The following is an 18,510-nucleotide window of genomic DNA, read 5'->3' as shown; positions in this document are numbered from 1 at the left end:
GGTTACTTTAGCAGTGGCCACGGGAAACTGGATTAGGTACAGCGTTGCAAGTTATTTATGACTATGCGTTAATAGTTTCTAAAACTACCGTCAATTAAAACTATCAGGTGACTCTAGTTCAGTTATGCGCAAACACATAGCTGAAAATCTGTATGCCCTTTTTTAAAGGGGGCAGGCTCTTCCTAATCCCTCTTCCTTTTCCATTCACCTGAAAAATAACTTTAAAGTCGTCAATATATGGCTTACAGTAAATATAAGGTACATTTATAAATTATACTAAATGCAAACGATAAAGTTTACAAACACATTTTACTCAATAAAAACGATTCAATCGTGGCAAAATATTGATAAACGGTAAGAAATTTTGTTGTTTTGTGTAAAATTTTGTTTTGTCGTGTAATAGGTTCATCAGTCGAATCTACCAGGAGTTTATTGTAAACGAGTAAAAATAGGAAGGGTATTCACTGACCATAGGTTGCATCTTTGCAAGATGGCTTTCTTGGAGAAACGTTAAAAGTTAGATCTCGTCTTCTTATACAAACTTTTAAGCAATAAAGTAAATTGTACTCAACTTTTAAGTGCCTTTAGGTATATGGGCTCCTCGAACTATACCAAGGATTTATATAATGTGAAGGTCCTCCATTCCGTTCTACAGTCTTGGGGTCGAATTCTCCAGTGACAATAAATTATTTAACGAATTCTGTGGATCACCGGATGTTCATTTTGTTGTTCTGGTTGGTTTTCGTAGGTACTTGTAATCCAAATTTATCAAACTAAGTGGCGTACCTAGCAATTAGTAGTTTATCTTTCCGTGTTATTATATCTTTAAGTGTTATTAAATTTTAGTTATGTTTTTTTTGTATACATATTATTATTTTTATGCATTTGGTGTTTACCTATAATAATTAGTGCAATGTCGAACCAAAACATCATTGTGACTAACATTGGAAGTTCTAAGTAAATAAATATTTCATATTTATTATATTCCATGTTTTACAATTTATTATAAAACTTCACTAGATACGCCACTTCTTGGGTTTTATTATTCTTTTTTACTATTTATGGCTTTGCACGTGTGATGTCGTATTTCCCCTTTAAGTTGAAATTGTCAAAAATCGTTTCTTAGCAGATACATATGTTATAAGATAAACTTACTTACATATTTAAATTTTTTAGAAGCAGTAGTTTTAGTATGTGTCAGTCGGGACAAATAAATTTTATAAGTTTTTACTTCTCTTTATTAAACCGCCTAGACTATGTTTTGTTTGTTCTTACATGTATTGTTATTTTAATGGGTGAAAATAGGATGATAACATCGCCTGGTTATAGGTTTCACCAGAGGGAGACTTTGTACAAAAGTCGATTGCTTGGGTACCTCTGTCCCATTCGTGTTTCAACCGTGAAGCAGTTGTGTTTTGCATGGCTGTGTTTCGGTTTGAAGGGTGGGATATGGCGTGAATTTTCTGGGTACAGAGGAATAACACCTGAGTCCTCAGGAATGGCAACGCATAAGGGTATCATGTACGAAACAGTATACTCTGTTATGTCCATGGTACTGCTCATGTCTGTAGGGGACAGTTACCACTTTCCATCAGGTGGGCCGTCAGCTTGTTTGCCATTCTAAGTTGTATAAAAAAAAAGGTATATGCTGGTGGGGTACAGTTACTGTAAGATCAACAAACCGTCACCAATAATAGTTTCCATTACTAACCATTCCATTCCATTACCACAATATACCCTATTAGATCTATCTTCACGCGGTTCTCCCTGAAAATCATCGTGGTTAAATCCAGATGTATCCGTCATGATGGGCTAACTGACCTGCTTTCATCCTCACCTGCTGGTGGCCAGCTAGCGTTTACCTATAGCGCAATTGGGGTTACCATTCCCATTTTCATCTATTAAAAAATTGGGGTAAATTGCTAACAATGAAGCTGTTAAACCCCATTTCTAACAATTCCTTTCCCCTATATATTTATATGTTTTTATAAAGTTTATCAGAGGGAGACTGTACAAAAGTCGTTTGATTGGGCACCTCTGTCCCATTCGTATTTTAACCGTAAACCAGTTGTATTTGCATGGCTGTGTTTCGGTTTGAAGGGTGGGATATGGCGTGAATTTACTGGGTACAGAGGAATAACATCTGAGTCCTCAGAAATGGCAACGCATGGGGAGTATCATGGGCTACTCATGTCTATATGCGACGGTTACACTTTCCATCCGGTGGGCTGTCAGCTTGTCTGCCATTCTGAGTTGTATTAAAAAAAAACTACCTACCAGACATAGATTAAAATACCAGACATAGATATTATTAATACAACGATCTACACTGTTGCACAAACAATATTGCCTATGACTTTCCTACAAGGTCACCTTCTGGTATATGATGCACGTAGCATATCTGCGTACGCACGCATCTACTCCGTGGTTACAGATATCTTCGCCAGCGTTAATACTAATTGTTACTATCATTAAAGATTAGATCAGCACACTTGTTGCCAACACTGCATTCGTAGTAAATCTATTTGTTAATAACTTTCACTTGCAAATTATTACGCATGGACTTTGGAAGTAGGTACCCACTTTTAGGGGGGAAGGGATTGTTAGTAATGGGGGCTACCAATATATCCTGTCAGGTCGACCTCCACGCGGTTCATCACGATGGGCTCACTGATGTGCTTTTTCATTATCCACCTATCATTCCTTACTGGTGCCTCCCCAGCATATACCGTTAACGCAGGCGGGATTACCATTCCATTATCGTCCATTAAAAAACCCAGTTTTAGATGGCGTATCAAGATAAAACATACATGAAAAACAATCGGTTTTATGATAGATTTTTTTTTATTAGCCAGAGGCTCGTCTCAATATAGATTGCTTACATAATTGACGTTTTGCTCGTATATATGGCTTGACTTTAGCGCCTATCCTGGCATAGCTTGGCGTGTGATGGCTGTGCCTGGAAGTGAGACTGGTATGACATGGCTAGCTAGTGGTGACATCTCGTGTGATGTGGCACTACATATATTAAATTTAAAATCACACCGTGTAATTGCCCCCGGAATTGAAGTTGGGGCAAAGGTGTGTGCCCCAAAGTCCCCATCTAATCCCCCTAGGAGAATCAAGAGGATCTGTCGTCATTGTCGTTCCAACTAGACCTTCAGAGTAAACGCGCCCCATCCTAGAGCATATGATATGCTCTACTACTCACTTACCATCAAGTAACGTAAAATTAATCATGAACCCATCTTGTAAAATAAAAACTGCTTTCAATTTTCTGCAGTAGTATTTGCGTGTTGTTGGAACAAATATACCTACAGATAGATAAAAAATTCTAAATATTATTGCTTTATGTTTTGGGCCTAATAAGACCCCTCATATCAATTTTCTTAACTATTTCCTGTGTACAGACATCGTCTATTTACAATTTTATTATATCAGTAAGATAAGATTAAACAATGTCTATATATAACATCACAAAGAACACCAAAATACAAATAATGAGGAGTTTGGTTTTTCCAATTTTCCTGTATGGCGCAGAAATTTGGAGGATCAGGCACCAAGAATGCCAAAAAATGTATGCTCTAAAGATGTAGTGCTGGCGACGACTGCTGCAAATACCTTGGACTGCCTTCCGAACTAACGTTTCCATTCTGAACGAACTAAAAATTAAAGAGAGATTATCGTCAACTGTTTAAATACGAATTCTCAAGTACTTCGGCCATATCGGAAATCCGAAATGAAAATTGTATGGAACGTCTAATTGTCCAAGGGTTGGTACAAGGTAAACGTTCTTGGGGTAGATCACCAACGCGATGGACTGACCTCATCAAAACGACTCCACAGCAGTCTATTGTGGAATGCTCTCGCTCGATTGTGAGCAGAAGATGGAGCCGCCTTGCGAGGACCTCAATCGCGAAAGAGGGCCTTGAACTTTATACTTGAATGTATAACCGAAATTTTATGAACGACTATGTTTGTTGTTTCCGATAATTGTTTCGACTTTATCCGGAAGCTTCTTCAGGTTATGTTTTATTTAATAGATGATGATGGAAGTAGTAGCACCTATTGTGCTATCGGTATACCTTAGCGGGGCAAAAATAAGAGATAAAAAGTAAGGATGAATGCAGGTCAGTTAAACCATTATTACGAATACAATAATAATTAATCACGATGGTTTCCAGCGGGAATTGCTGGAGGTCAACCTGATATTGCTTGCAATGAGGCAGTAAGACTCATTACTAACAATCCCTTTCGCCCTCTTCAATTTCAATACGATGTTGTCATAGCGTCTCGCCCACCACTGTGGGTCGCATCTGGCTATCTCACAAAGCCCGTGAAGACATCAGACAGCGATGGTGTGAATTGGTGACATTAATTCTAATGATGGCGAAAGAGGGTGAGGGGGGGGATGCATCATTTTACAGATTGATGATGATGATGATACAGCAACGGGTCGTCTCTTCATGCTAAGCATAAACAAATGGCCAAGACGATCTTTGTCAGTTAACTACTTCCAGATTACACTACCCATTTTTTGTTAAATCACTATTTGTCTTTTCATATTAATTTTTTTCACTACTTAGATATTATCATTACCGCGCTGATACTTAACTCCTGTATCCTTACTATACAAACACTGCGCTGTAGTTTGACATATCTGTGCATTTCAACTTATAAGTACGTAAAAATCACTATTTTACAAAATATATCACTATTGTCAAAGCATTCGCTTTTACAGATTTAATATTAAAAAATTAAGTACAAGCTGTAAGGGCGTATTAATTCGTTTTAATTTTTTAAGCATTCCTCTAAGCGTAATTAGTAGTACTGATGATAGAAAAATAATATATTACATTAATTTTAGTTCGATTTTAATTGAATCATGTCCTACAAAAAAAGGCAATACTATTAAAAAGAATGGAAACGGACAGTTTCCATTAAAGCTTTAGGTTAAGGTTCGAAATATAGCATCAAAAGAAATATTTTCGTATAAATTATAAATAAACAGAACGACGTTTTAATTGTAAACAGCATTTTCGATCTTGTTTGACATATTTTTTATGCAACTTAGATTTTTTTTAACAACACGGGGCAAACGAGTGTGCGACTTACCTGATGGTAAATGACTACCGCCGCCCATAATCACGCACAACACCAACGGCATTGCAGGTGTGTTGCCGGCCTTGTAAAAAAGAATATGCTCTTTTCTTGAAGGTTATATTGTCGTATCGGTTCAGAAATACTGCTGCTGGAGTTGATTCCAAAGAGTGGTTGTGTGTAGAAGAAAGTGTCTTGAAAAATGCACGGTGGAGGACCGCCACTCGTCCAGATGGTTGGGATGAAATTTTAGTTTATGGCGGATTGTACGATGGTGAAAATCGGCAGCAGGTATCAATCCGAACAATTCCTCAGAGCACTTCCCACGATAAATTCGATAGAAGATTTCAGTGGCTCAAGTCGGACAGTAAGGCGCCAATCGTCAACAATTCGAGCTGGCCGACTTTGAATGCGGTCTAACGGAAGGAGTTGGTATTGTCCTGCCTATAGGTGAGAACAGTATTATATATGTGGCCTGAATTGAGCTTTATACAGTTTCAGACGGTGTTCCGGCGTGAAATACCGTCTCATCCTATTGAGCACCCCCAACTTTTTGAAAGCTATCTTAGCTTTTTTCTTCAGATGACCGCAAAACTGGACATTGCTAGATATATCGACGCCAAGAATCCCCAGACTCGACTTATTATCAAGGGAAGTACCCTGAAAGTGAGGAGATACGACAAACGGCGTCTTTTTTGCGGTGAACGCGCAGACTTTTCGTTGTCGCAGAATGTTAAACTCAAATTGTTCACAGCCTTACTGTACTTATACAACTATATCGTTACCTCTATTAATTGTCTTGCTTATTCTCTATATGTGTGTGTCTAGAGTGTACTCATTCATTCAAACAAGCTGACGGCCCACCTGATGGAAAGTGGTAACCATCGCCTATAGACCATGGACATAACAGAGTATGCTGTGTCGTCCATGATTCCCTTGATGTTTTTTTTATACCACTGAGGTGGCAAACAAGCATACGGCTCACCTGATGGTAAGCGATAACCGTAGCCTATGAACGCCTGCAATACCAGAGGTATTACGCCCGCGTTGCCGACCCTGAAGAAACCTCTTTACCCCCCTTTTGAAGAACCCCATGCTGTAATCTCTTGGGAAAACCTTGGCAGGGAACTCATTCCATAACCTGAGTGTTCGTGGGAGAAAACATCTCTGAAACTGCGTTATACGTGTTGCCATTCCTGAAAACTAAGGCGTTATGTCTCTGTACCCGGTAATTATATTGCCATGTCCCACCTTTCAAACCGAAGCATAGCTGTATGGAACAGAGGTAACCAAGCAGAGGACTTTTGTTCCTTTGATAAGTTTTATTTGGGTTTTCCAGTAGTCGCCACGTGTGGCAGGCGGGTTAACAACCGCAGTTAGACATTGGTGAGGGCGAGCTCAAGAGATAATAGAAAGGTCGCAGTGTCACAGCGACAGGTTATTCTGCTTGAAAAAGCTCGTCTTTCAATAATAATAAATAATAGGAACTGATGATGTTTAAAGAGGAATACTGCTACCTATCCTTCGATCATCACGTTCCCTTAGTCACCTCTCATGACATAGACTAGAAAAAAAGTAGTGGCCCATTCTACGACGGGATCACACGCCAGACAACAATGGTACTATACAATATATACTTACATATACGGGCATACCAATAGCTCATACAAATATGTATATCTATATACTTACATACATACTGCATGCATTATACATATACAGCCATGCCGTATTAGTATCTTAATATCCATGTCATAGTTATTGATGAATAATATATATTTCATTTGTCAATAAAGGCCGTTAGGGATGTCTTTGTTCATTCAATAAAACTAATATTAATTTAAATTGTATTTTAATTTAAATATCCTTATTCTCTGTTTGAATTGAACGCTATTTGCCGGAGTTTCATACGCGCTACTTTTCCTGTTGAAGTTAACGGCAGCTCGTCCACGAATACTACACCACCTCTTAATAATTTGCTATTGGATACTTTACCTGAAAACGTGGAAAGAATTTAGTCAGTCATCGTTTCTTTTTAAATCAAATATGATGAAAATTGACTGTAATTTTAATGTTTTTGTGTGCTATCAATAAGCCACTGTTCAGCTCTGAGACGTTTAGCATACCAAATATTAGATAAACTAATTGCTGTAAACAGATGAATTGGCAGCGGCATTAAGGGGTTAGTGATGTTTTAAGTGGTTTGATGTTATGTGATGGGACGCTGCTGCCCATTGCTCGACCATTAAATTCCTATAGTCGCCTCTTACAACACCCACCAGGAAGGAAAGCCCATTCTATACCGAGACTACGAAACAAAGTGGTACTTACTAGCAACCAAATCCTTTATCTCTTGAGCGGTGATGGAAGTCCCCGGCTTCCGGACCACAACCGCAACGGGATGTTCGCCATCGAGCTCATTTGGCACGCTCGTCACGCCCACATCCAACACGCTCGGATGAGTTCGTATCAACTCTTCCAGTTCTACTGGAGTCACCTGATAGTACAAGTGACTCGTTATATCTATGTTGTAATATGTTCTTACAGGTTTATTGTAATAGATGATAATGGAATGGTATCTCCACTTACGCAAACGGTACATTGTGGCGGGGCAGATTTTAAAAATAAAAGGAATAAGTAAGTATATATAGTGAAATATAGATGAAATATGATGAACAGTACCATGGACTTAACAGAGAATACTGTAGTATATTTCGCCCATGATACCCTCCATATATTGTCATTCCTAAGAACTAAGGTATTTTGGAGCACTAGTAAAGTGAGAATGAAAAGGCAGATCCGTTAGCCCATCGTGATGAATACATCTGGAATTCAGCACGATGGTTTCCATGGAGATCGACCTGACAGGTTATATTGCTAGCAATGGGACTGGTAGTCCGCACTACTAACAATTAGTATCCGACCGAAATAGGTTTTACAGCCAAAACCGAAACCGAACTTTCCAACTTGGTCTCAGTTTAGGCCGAAACCGAAACTTACTGAAGCATATTTAAAATTTCTCTTCTATACTGAAATCTAGTGTATTTATTATACTATTATTTACACAAACACACAGATAGTTAAAGGGTAATAATAAACACTAATTAAAGTATGTAACAAATATGTTATATATATTTATATGTAAAAACATGTTAAAATTATGACTTAATCTTAGAAGTAAACTTAAAAAAAAACTTTCAGTTAGTCACACACACACACACACACACACACACACAACACAAACACACACACAAAGTTTCGGCAAATTTTTGGCCAAAACCGAAACTAAGGTCGAAAGTAGAAATTCTGGCCGAAACTAGCCGAAACCGAAACCGAAAGTTCGATCGGACACTATTAACAATCCTCCCTGTCCTTGCAGGTAAGGTCTTAGGTTAAACTCTTAGTTAAAGTATTTTACCGATATAATGAAAAGGTACCTTTTTTTTACGATACTTAGAATGGCAAACAAGCTGACGGCCTGAGAGAAATTGCTAATCGGTTTCTATAGACATAAACACCACTACGAACAGTGCAAGATACGCGTGACCCCTCAATTGTCGAAAGTCCATAGGACTACGGTTACGGCTTCGTATTTTCAATATGTTTTCTCCTTCAATCCGAAACGTAACTATACAAACACAGACGCTTTCTGGCAAATACATAAATAGAACAGCAGTATCCTTTCAGATGACTTTCGTCCAAAGTATCTCATTGATCATATTTCCTTTTTGAATATTATTCTTTTATCGAAGACTCTAAAACATAAAATTAGTATCTTTGTTTGGGCTAGTTTAATGATGATAATCCGATGCCGGTTGCATCGCACGGCTTGAAGGTCGTTTTACCACACAAGAGAGTGCTATCGCATCGCACCTGAGCGCAACTATGTTCAGATTGATAAAAAGAAAAAAAAAGCAATATGGCGTTGGCGCGAAAAGTGATGACGGGTTGTTAGCAGCATACGCTCTGTTTTTGTGTATTTATTTTATAATAAAGGACATATAAGTGAAATTCATAGTTTGCTACGACGTGGTTTTGTATGCAACTTGTTATATTTCATAATAAGACTAAATTTCTTTTAATGGAAAAACTGATATGTGTGTCATGGACATGTGAAGTACCCGACATCACGCCACTCTATTCAAATACAACATTTGTGCGTGCTCCGGAGCCCGTGAGGATCCTTAGCTGCGCCGTGGAGAAAAACAGCAAACCCAAGAGGCAGGTGAACCAGCACATCAAAGAGGTACGATTAATTTAAGTTGTTGCGAACGGCATACCGGTCTAGGAAAGTCATTGTTAACCGCCCTCTCTGCCAACCCCTGGACTTTTAGTTTTTCGCCCATACAGTCTACCTACAAGAAAATTCTTCAGTAAAATATACTAAAACTTTACTTACATGATAGCTTCTATATTTAATGAGCATTTTAATTCGCTCTACATAATAGTAGTTGTCATCCTGGTCCCTGTACAGAAGGTCTCCGGTCTTGTACCAGCCGTCCTCCGTGAAAGCCTTAGCTGTTTCCTCTGGATTGTTGTAATACTCCTAGTACAGATATACGAGTATATGTTTACAAATGTAAATACTAACGCCTTAAACTAACTATCAGGGCCCACCTTAGTTTTTATTATTATGTCATAATTTGATGTCACTGGTCCATATATATTGCAAAAGAAATAATTGAAAAAATATTTTTATTGTCCAACAGGGTACTGAAAATTTCAAAATGAACATCCTTCATTTAAGAAACACAATAAAAACATGTTTAAATAAAGTGATTTTTTTTTTATTTGTTTATTTTTTTATACAACTTAGAATGGCAAACAAGCTGACGGCCTACCTGATGAATAGTGGTAACCGTCGCCTATAGACATGAGCAGTACCATGGACATAACAGAGTATACTGTTTCGCCCATGATACTCCCCATGCGTTGCCATTCCTGAGGACTCAGGTGTTATTCCTCTGTACCCAGTAAATTCACGCCATATCCCACCCTTCAATCCGAAACACAGCCATACAAACACAACTGCTTCACGGTTGAAACACGAATGGGACAGAGATACCCAAGCAATCGACTTTTGTACAAAGTCTCCCTCTGGTATATTTATGGGATAACCTATTTTATTTTATGGTCTAAAAATTAATGACCCCGCTTGCGCTGTTAGTATGCGTTGGAAGAATAAATAAAGTTGATACATCGTGACGAATTCATTAGGAATTAACCACTAAGGGAGACCGAATAGAGGCATAACAGACTGAAAATATTACTATCATTAGGACCAGCATTACTAACAATATCTTCTCTCCTGAAGTATATATTAACAAATGTTAAGTAGAACGTACTGTGAAACTCAGCCCTTTTGTCCACATCTCACCGGGAATGTTGGGTTCTGTGATTTCCTTTCCAGTTTCAGGATCTACCAGCTGTAACAGTAAGAATTATTCAGTTGAAACTTTATTCACATATTGAATTTTCATAATTAAGTGTATTTTTACTTATACTGTCTATATATAATAATCTATAACAACTATTCCATTACAATGATTGAATGTTTCGAATTGTAGCCAATTTCCTTTGCCTTTTTCCATGCTACAAAATATACCTATTATATGTAATAGAAAAGTTGATTCAATAACTCTTTATAGACTCGCAACAAATTGTTTTACCGACTAATTAACAATAGATGGGATTATTAAGCAACACAAAGCCAAAAAAAAAACCGATCAAAGCTCGGTCATCCAGATACAAATAGTAATAATAATACATACAATATTATAATGTTACTTTACCTTAACTAAAGAGATCTCTGAGGCTTTTCCGCAACTGCCTAATGGTCCGTTAAAATTCGGCTGAATTACAGGCCCTAGACTTTCCGTTTGCCCGTAAACTTCAACACACAGTGCATCTTTCCGCATTCGAGACTGAAATAATGAGGACAACGTAAGTTGGATATAGACGATTTTTTTTATACACTCACGGTTACCCGGCCAGCGCATGCCGATATCGCGTGCAGATTTACTACTTCTATAACCCTCATCATCATTATGTCATCTATTGAAGAAAAAAGTTCAATCACTCATATATCTTATGAGTACCTTACCTTTAAATCCATTATTAGATCCTTATGAATCTTTGCACCAGTGAGCATAATTGCATCAAAGCAACTTAAATCGCATTTCTTTTCATGCTTCAGAATGTCTCTTATAGTTGAATAGCTAGTTAATACCCTGTTGGGCTGTAAAAATAAATACATTATTGAAATTTTATTAAAATTTAGTAACCATATTCATAACTAGCTTTTTGCCCGCTACTTCGTGCGCGTGGATTTGCGAAGTAGGAAAACCAATGAAATACAACGCATCTGGATGGCGAAACAAAATAAAATATACACTAGATTTTAAGTTATACCTTCAGAACTACAACTGAAACGGAACCGCATCCAATTTGATATAATAATCTTTGCGTAATTTAGAAACAAAAATTACAAACAAAACAGACAGACATAATCATTAAAAATTATTGTGTTCCCATATTTTTTTTAATATTTCCCATATACAAACATCGACCAGTTATTTTATTATATTAGTAAGGTAAGATAATTATTGAAGAATTTCGAAAAGTTTCAGTCAAAATAATGTAATACCATAAACATAGGATGAAAATGTATTTATATACGTGTAGCCATGCCAAAAAATAAGAATGCCAAATTTTATGGTGATTGGCTAAGTCATTAAAATACATTTAAGTAAGAATTATTTACTATCAGGGATATAATACATCACGAATAAGCACCTTGTACTCGTTGATAATATCAATAATGTGTTCCATAGATGGCGACGAAGTCTGCAGCTTAATAGATTCTGTTGCTGGTATATAAATAGCATTAGAAAAGCCGGTTATCCACTGAACTGGTGATAGCGTCAGTATTTTCTTGTTCCTCCTGAAATCATTGTTTTAATGATACAAATAATACTGGTTGTTAGACCGTAAGCCGTGTAGTAGGTAGTACACTGTGTGGTCCCGGCATAGAACAGGTCACCCTTTCTTTTCCCATGGGTGTCGTAAGATTACAACTAAAGCAACTTAATGATCAAGGGATGGGTGGAAGGGTCCCTTTTAAAACATCCCCAAAATCTAATTGCAATAGTCAATCCATCTAGCAAGCGTGGCAACAACTGGCAAACCCCCAAAGTGGAGGCAGTTCAGTAGTGGACCGTTAACGCTTGTATCATCATTATCATCATCATAATACTGGTGATTAATAAGCTGATGGAGCACCCTACGGTAAGTTGGTAATAACTATTTCCGGTAGCAGTGATTAGCAGAGTCATTGCTAGCAATGTAGGTTATATTGCATAAGGTTTTATATGAAACTTAGAATGGCAAACAAGCTGATGGCCCACCTGATGAAAAGTAGCAACCGTCGCCTATAGACATGAATAGTACCATGGACATAACAGAGTATAATTTCGCCCACGACACCCTCGATGCGTTGCCATTCCTGAGGACTCAGGTAATTTTCCTGCAGATTCCTGCAGATGGTGATATTTACCTCATGTTCACAATATTTCTGTCAAAATATATGCGAATGAAATCCATTATTGATTTGTGAGTAATTGCTGCTGATTTGAATATGCCAGTGGTGCCACTGGTACTTACTAGCCATGCAAAAGTCTTCTCTGGGTCAAATGCAGCAGGTCTGAAAATTCAATGTTAAGTTTTAATATCAATTCAAAGGAATAAAAATACTTTTCAATATCAAAGAAAAATAGACATAAGTAACTCAACGATTTTTCTTGCATCAACTCAGTATCTCAAGCGCACCCTATTGCACTGGCTCAAACTCAAAATTGTGCCGTGGCGCATGGATAACTTGTATCGCTGTACTTTTGCCGTGTGTCATAAAATCGACGACGAAAAAAATTAATCTTTCCTTAGTCTATTTATAAACATTACCCACATTTCTCTAAACCCATATCACTTTTCTCGAACAATTTCCCAGTACTGCGCTGTGCAGTAACTCATTTTGAAAAAGTTGGAGCAATTGCGCAGCGTAGCGAAGTACTACCCCTGTCTTTATATTAAAAAAAAATTTGATTAGTTATCAGAGAAATATTAGAAATATACTCATTTAGGAAATGTTTAGCAAATGCAATCTCCTGTTCAGCTTCGGTGGACCTTTCATCTTTGCTTTAAACTTCAAGTCCATTGAGAAGCCTATGTCCCCGAAATATAGAAGGAATCATTGAAGCAAGCAAGAATTATCGTCGTATTTTTATTGAATTTAATGTTACTTTGCGAAAGTCTATGACACTGTTCTTTATATTTTTGTTAGTTCTTGATTGAGGATTTTTTAATGGGTGAAAATGGAATGGTAACCCTGCACTATCGGTATACGCTGGTTGATTGACAGTTAGGTGAACACACTTTAACAAAACTAATTTAAATTTGAACAAACGTATATCAATCACGCATCAAGTAATGAAAATATTGTAAGTACTTTATTCTCTTCCATAATACATAGTATCGTAACCTATCCCAATGACAAAGCTAATGTCTCTTTGAAACGGGGGAAGCGATTGTTAATAATGCGAACTCCCAGTCCTATTGCTAACAATAAACCCTGTCAAGTAGACCTCCATGTAGTCCCCCCTGGAAACCATTGTGCTGAATTCCAGGAGTATTTATCACGATGGGCTAACTGTTTCATCTTACTGGTGATCCACCAGCGCATACCGTTAGCGCAGGTGGGGTTACCATCCCATTGTCATCCATTAAAAAAATAAAAATATCTCTTTAAATTTATAAAACGATAAAATCAAAGTATTCTTGACCTGAAATATTTTATACCGTAGTGTTTATTTTTATTTCCAAACTTTAAACGTGTTCTTACATTGTGCTTAATTCGATAGCTTAGCAAATTACACATAAATGTAAATCTACAGGCCAAGTGTCAAAAGATTTTTTTTGTTCTGCGACAATTTGTTTTTGTTTGGAACAATTGATGTTCATCACCAATTCATCAAAAAAAGCATCACGCAAAATTATTGTATCAAATTGGATACGGTTTTCACAGTTTAGTTTCTGAAGCAAGAACTTAAAATTCGATGTATAAACGTCACCTAGAAGTAACCAAGTAGCCTATTGTATTGCACCAAATTCCAGGCGTACAAAAATCTCTGGCAAAAGCTAGTCTATTTAAAATCCATTAAATAAATTAATCATAAATAAATATTAAGCCAAAGATCATATTTCGTCAATGATCCGGATTCTGGGGCGATTCAGAGGCGCCATTCCTTTAAGTCTATGTCCATAATTTCAGATTAATATTACAGTGAAATCTTCATTGTACGAACTATAGAAACAATATAAACTATTTTTTTTTTTATAGATTTAAGTCAAATTTATTTATAATGTTACTTTATAGATAGCCCATAAAACAATAATTTTGTGAAATTATCAAAGTAAAATATTAGGTTAAGAGCTTGATTTAGAGAAATAGTGCCTCAGAATTAGGCCCATTACGTACAATATAGATTTTTTATTCATATGAATTATCTGGTCAGAATCAATAGTATAATACTTAGTGGATTAATCGTAGATATAAGAAGTATTACATTTAATAACATTAAATAACATTGATCTAGAAGTGATCACTGTTATTGTTTTACCTAATTCTGTAATTTACGTATATGTAGTAGCGGGCAAAAAACTAGTATTCTTTTAAAAAAATTTAAGAATATTTCAGCATATTTGGATAAAAATGTCACTGGATGGTTAGAAATCAGTGCATAATTTAGTAGAAATCGCTCACGCTCAATTTTCAGTATTAAGTCACCAATTATATAATTATCTAGGTTGATACACAAATAAACCCATTCTTTTGTATGTATGTATATAGATTTATATTTCGTTTATGTAGATATCTGTTTACATCTAAACGTACAAGTAAAATTGCTGGGATTCAGTGGATACAAGTTGCTCGGGACCGTTGCTTACGACAGTCTATGGGAGAAGCCAATGTTCACCAATGGAGAGTTAACAGCTGATATAAGGATGATGATGATACATTTGAAGTGGGCTAGGCTTATTGTAACCGTCGATAAAAATGGTCAACGCTGTTCACTCTAAAATCGAAAGAATTTCATGCTAATCTTTATTAATCCCATTTTTGACCTCGTGCCGCCGTGCGCACTCCAACCGCCGCCACTCCCTAAAGCTAAAAAAGTACTTACTCAAAATCCGCATCATTAATATCTTTAGGGTCGTATATTTCAACGAAATCTGCCATAGAATGTTCTCCGTCGTCTAACGTGACTACTCTCGTATCGAGTTGCAGTTTTTGAATCGCACGAATATGGTCGTCGTATGCAGCCTTCATGCAGAATGATATCCGCGGCCTGGTCACTCTCAACGCTTGTTCTAGTTCATCTGAAAAATATTTAATTATTTTTATTATTATCTAAAGTGCCAACATTGATGACAGTGGAAAGAAGTAGAAATGTCCTATCGTTAACCCGATTTCAGGTAGTATGGTAATGGCATGTTAAAGCTACAATCCTAAAATGTCGTACCTAGTACGTACATATAATTTCGGCTTGATTTTTTTTTTATTAAAACGGTATCGGGTTTACCTAGCTAGCGCTAATGGTATATGTTGACAGGATACTAGTAAAGGATAATAGGTGAAAATGAAGTCAAGTCAGTCGGCTATAGACTGCTATAAGGAACGGTCCCGAGCCACCTGCATCCACAGACTTCTTGCAATACATTTGAAGGCAATGCTCCATCTAGTGAAGAGTCATCCTACACTTCGTTTGCCTGTTAGGGGTTGCCATTTAAGAAACTTTTTCCCCCAGAAGGATGGAACATGGCAATGAAATTACAGGGTACGAAATCATAACCGAGTAGACCTCAAGAATGGCAAAGTACGATAGGTACTCTGGAAGCTTGATGAGATGGTATTTATGTCTAAAGGCAACCATTAACACTTTTCACCAAGTGGACTGACAGTTTGCCATTTTAAATTGCATAAACAGCTATTATGTCTTACCATACTTGAACGTAGGGTCCACTCCGGCGATAGGCAAGCCGTTCATCAATGCAGCGTAATACGGAATATGGAGGTTAATATTGTTAGGTCCGCTCAGTGACATCACGTCCCCCACTTGGTATCCCAGTCTTCTGAAGCATCTTGCTACAGCTATAGAACGAGACAAAACAGATGCACTGGTCTCACTCTCGCCGGTTACTGCGTCTATCTGTGATAAAAAATAGAATTATTTAGATATTGATGAAAGGAGTTATACATATATAGTTGTTTGCGTCATTCTCTTTTCGATTTTATTCTTATAAACGTGTTCATTATTATTCATAATCTCTTGCGGTATGTTTCTACCTACGTCATTCCATTCATTTTATATCTACACAATATAAATACAAATTTATGCATACAAATTTCATTATTCGGTTTCCGTTTTCTTTTGTGATACGTCTGTGTTTTAATATCTACAAGATATCATATCCAATTCGTAAAGATTCAACATGACTGAACTAAATGACGTTCATCCAAACCGATGACCGCTGAAGATTTAATTCTAGAGAATTTATCCACCCTGTGCCATAAGAGCATATTTACTTTAAACTTATTGAGAAAAAATTTAGAAGTTGTCATCCAAAATCAAAAGAGATTGTTTACATTAGTGTGTATGTGATTTTGCTAGCGAAAAGAAATTAGTGGATAGCTTCAAGGAAGTACATTCAGACCTTATGAGTACAGGTGACATTTTTTTTATACAACTTAGATGGCAAACTGGTAACTGTCACCTATAAATATGAACAGTACCATGGACATAACAGAGTATACTGTTGCGCCCATGATATCCCTCGTGCGTTGCCATTCCTGAGGATTCAGGTGTTATTTCTCTGTACCCAGTAAATTCACGCCATATCCCACCCTTCAAACCGAAACACAGCTATGCAAACACAACTGCTTTACGATTGAAAGACGAATGGAACAGAGGTGCCCAAGCAAACGACTTTTGTACAAAGTCTCCCTCTGGTAATTTCCATGGAGAAACTAAATGCCACATTAGCTTTTGGATGACTCTAAAATTTCTGGACAATTTCCTTTCGTACTCATCTTTGCATTAATATTTCGTTTTCCTCACTACATCTTTAACTTCCTTTATCATCACGTCATTTTTTAACGCCATTTACATCACTTTTCTTTCTAAAAGAAACCAAGGTGACGTAAATTAACTTTAGTGAACAACAAATCTGTACATACATTTTTCTCTCAAGCCACCATTTCTTTCCCTTCATCATTCGGCCATACATTTATTCTCGTCTTAACATCTTTCTACTTACTTACACCATAAACTTAAATAGTTATTTCTACCATTCCATATTTAAATTCCTTTTAAAAAAACCTTTCATTCAATATTGCACTTCTACCAATGGGTAGAGAAACCCACACTTTTTCTATTCCTGGCATACGGACATGTCGACGATTGCGCCAGCTATTGAATAAGTCACTTATATTTTAGAAACTACCGAAATATGTCTATAAATATGAAAAATGACTCTTGTATCATTAACTTTCGCTCTCAACCGTTCATCCACAATTACAAAATCTATATATAAATATTTCTCTCAGGTTGTCTTTGCTATGTATACATAACAATAAATTTGTAACTGAACAACTCAACACGAGTTTTCTCTCCATTCATCCTTTTAGTAAATTTTCACCATTAAAAAAAAATATTCTCTTATCTCATCATATCATATTAATTCTGTCATTCTCCTTACATTTGCCGATAATTTCCATTACACTAAATCAGAACTTCTCTGTGATCTTTTGTGGCTTATATATATTTGGAGCATAAGCGAAAAGGACAAAAAACTACTTTATTATCTATATCTCTGCAAATATTCATATATATATCAAATATAAAATTATAATCTTTATTAATTTTATATTAATCTTACCTGACACACAGCATCTGGTCGTTTCTTCATGCTAAGTATAAACAAATGGCCGAGATGATCTTTGTCAGTTAACTCCTCCCAGATTACACTACCCATTTTTTGTTTAACCACTATTTGCCTTTTTTTTCACTACTTAGATATTATCACTAGCGCGCAAAAACAATCCTTACTCTACGATCACTGCACTGTAGTTTGACATATTAGTGTATTTCAACGTATATATAAGTACTTACGTATAATACGAAGTGTGAAAATGCTCGCTTTTCAAAAGGGCGACTTTAAGTTTAAATATTGTATAATTTTTGGAAAAAACTTTGATGCAAACCAAAAATCACTATTTTCCAAAATATGTATGTCATTAATGCCCAAGCATTTACTTATTATATATAAGACACAGATTTTATTTAAAAAAATTAG

The 18,510-nt window shown here is 36.5% G+C and overlaps 1 protein-coding gene across 1 annotated transcript; it reads right to left on the bottom strand.

The window, feature by feature from the left end:
- Positions 1–6,935: 6,935 nt before the first annotated feature.
- LOC113509473 (luciferin 4-monooxygenase-like) lies at positions 6,936–18,296 on the bottom strand. The gene is made up of 11 exons (XM_052896038.1): positions 18,094–18,296; positions 16,157–16,364; positions 15,339–15,534; positions 12,656–12,802; positions 11,896–12,043; positions 11,204–11,338; positions 10,893–11,024; positions 10,446–10,526; positions 9,500–9,646; positions 7,432–7,597; positions 6,936–7,095 (listed from the first exon to the last, which is right to left on the bottom strand). Exons 1-11 carry the CDS (start codon positions 18,187–18,189, stop codon positions 6,968–6,970), a joined length of 1,584 nt encoding a protein of 527 aa, XP_052751998.1. The 5' UTR covers positions 18,190–18,296; the 3' UTR covers positions 6,936–6,967.
- Positions 18,297–18,510: the final 214 nt, after the last annotated feature.

This window comes from Galleria mellonella, unplaced genomic scaffold (genome assembly GCF_026898425.1).
Source record: "Galleria mellonella isolate WM207_F2 unplaced genomic scaffold, CSIRO_AGI_GalMel_v1 utg312, whole genome shotgun sequence".
In the NCBI taxonomy this organism is placed as follows: Eukaryota; Metazoa; Arthropoda; class Insecta; order Lepidoptera; family Pyralidae; genus Galleria; species Galleria mellonella.
This window is presented reverse-complemented; position numbering and strand designations above follow the sequence as displayed.

What these genes read in the sequence shown, in the direction of transcription:
- LOC113509473 (XM_052896038.1), bottom strand. Translation starts at nt 18,189, where the DNA reads ATGGGTAGTGTAATCTGGGAGGAGTTAACTGACAAAGATCATCTCGGC. An exon ending in GGACCCTACGTTCAAGTATG is followed by an intron (nt 15,535 to 16,156) that starts GTAAGACATAAT and finishes AATATTTTTCAG; the next exon opens with ATGAACTAGAACAAGCGTTG. An exon ending in AGAAATATTGTGAACATGAG is followed by an intron (nt 12,044 to 12,655) that starts GTAAATATCACC and finishes CAATGATTTCAG; the next exon opens with GAGGAACAAGAAAATACTGA.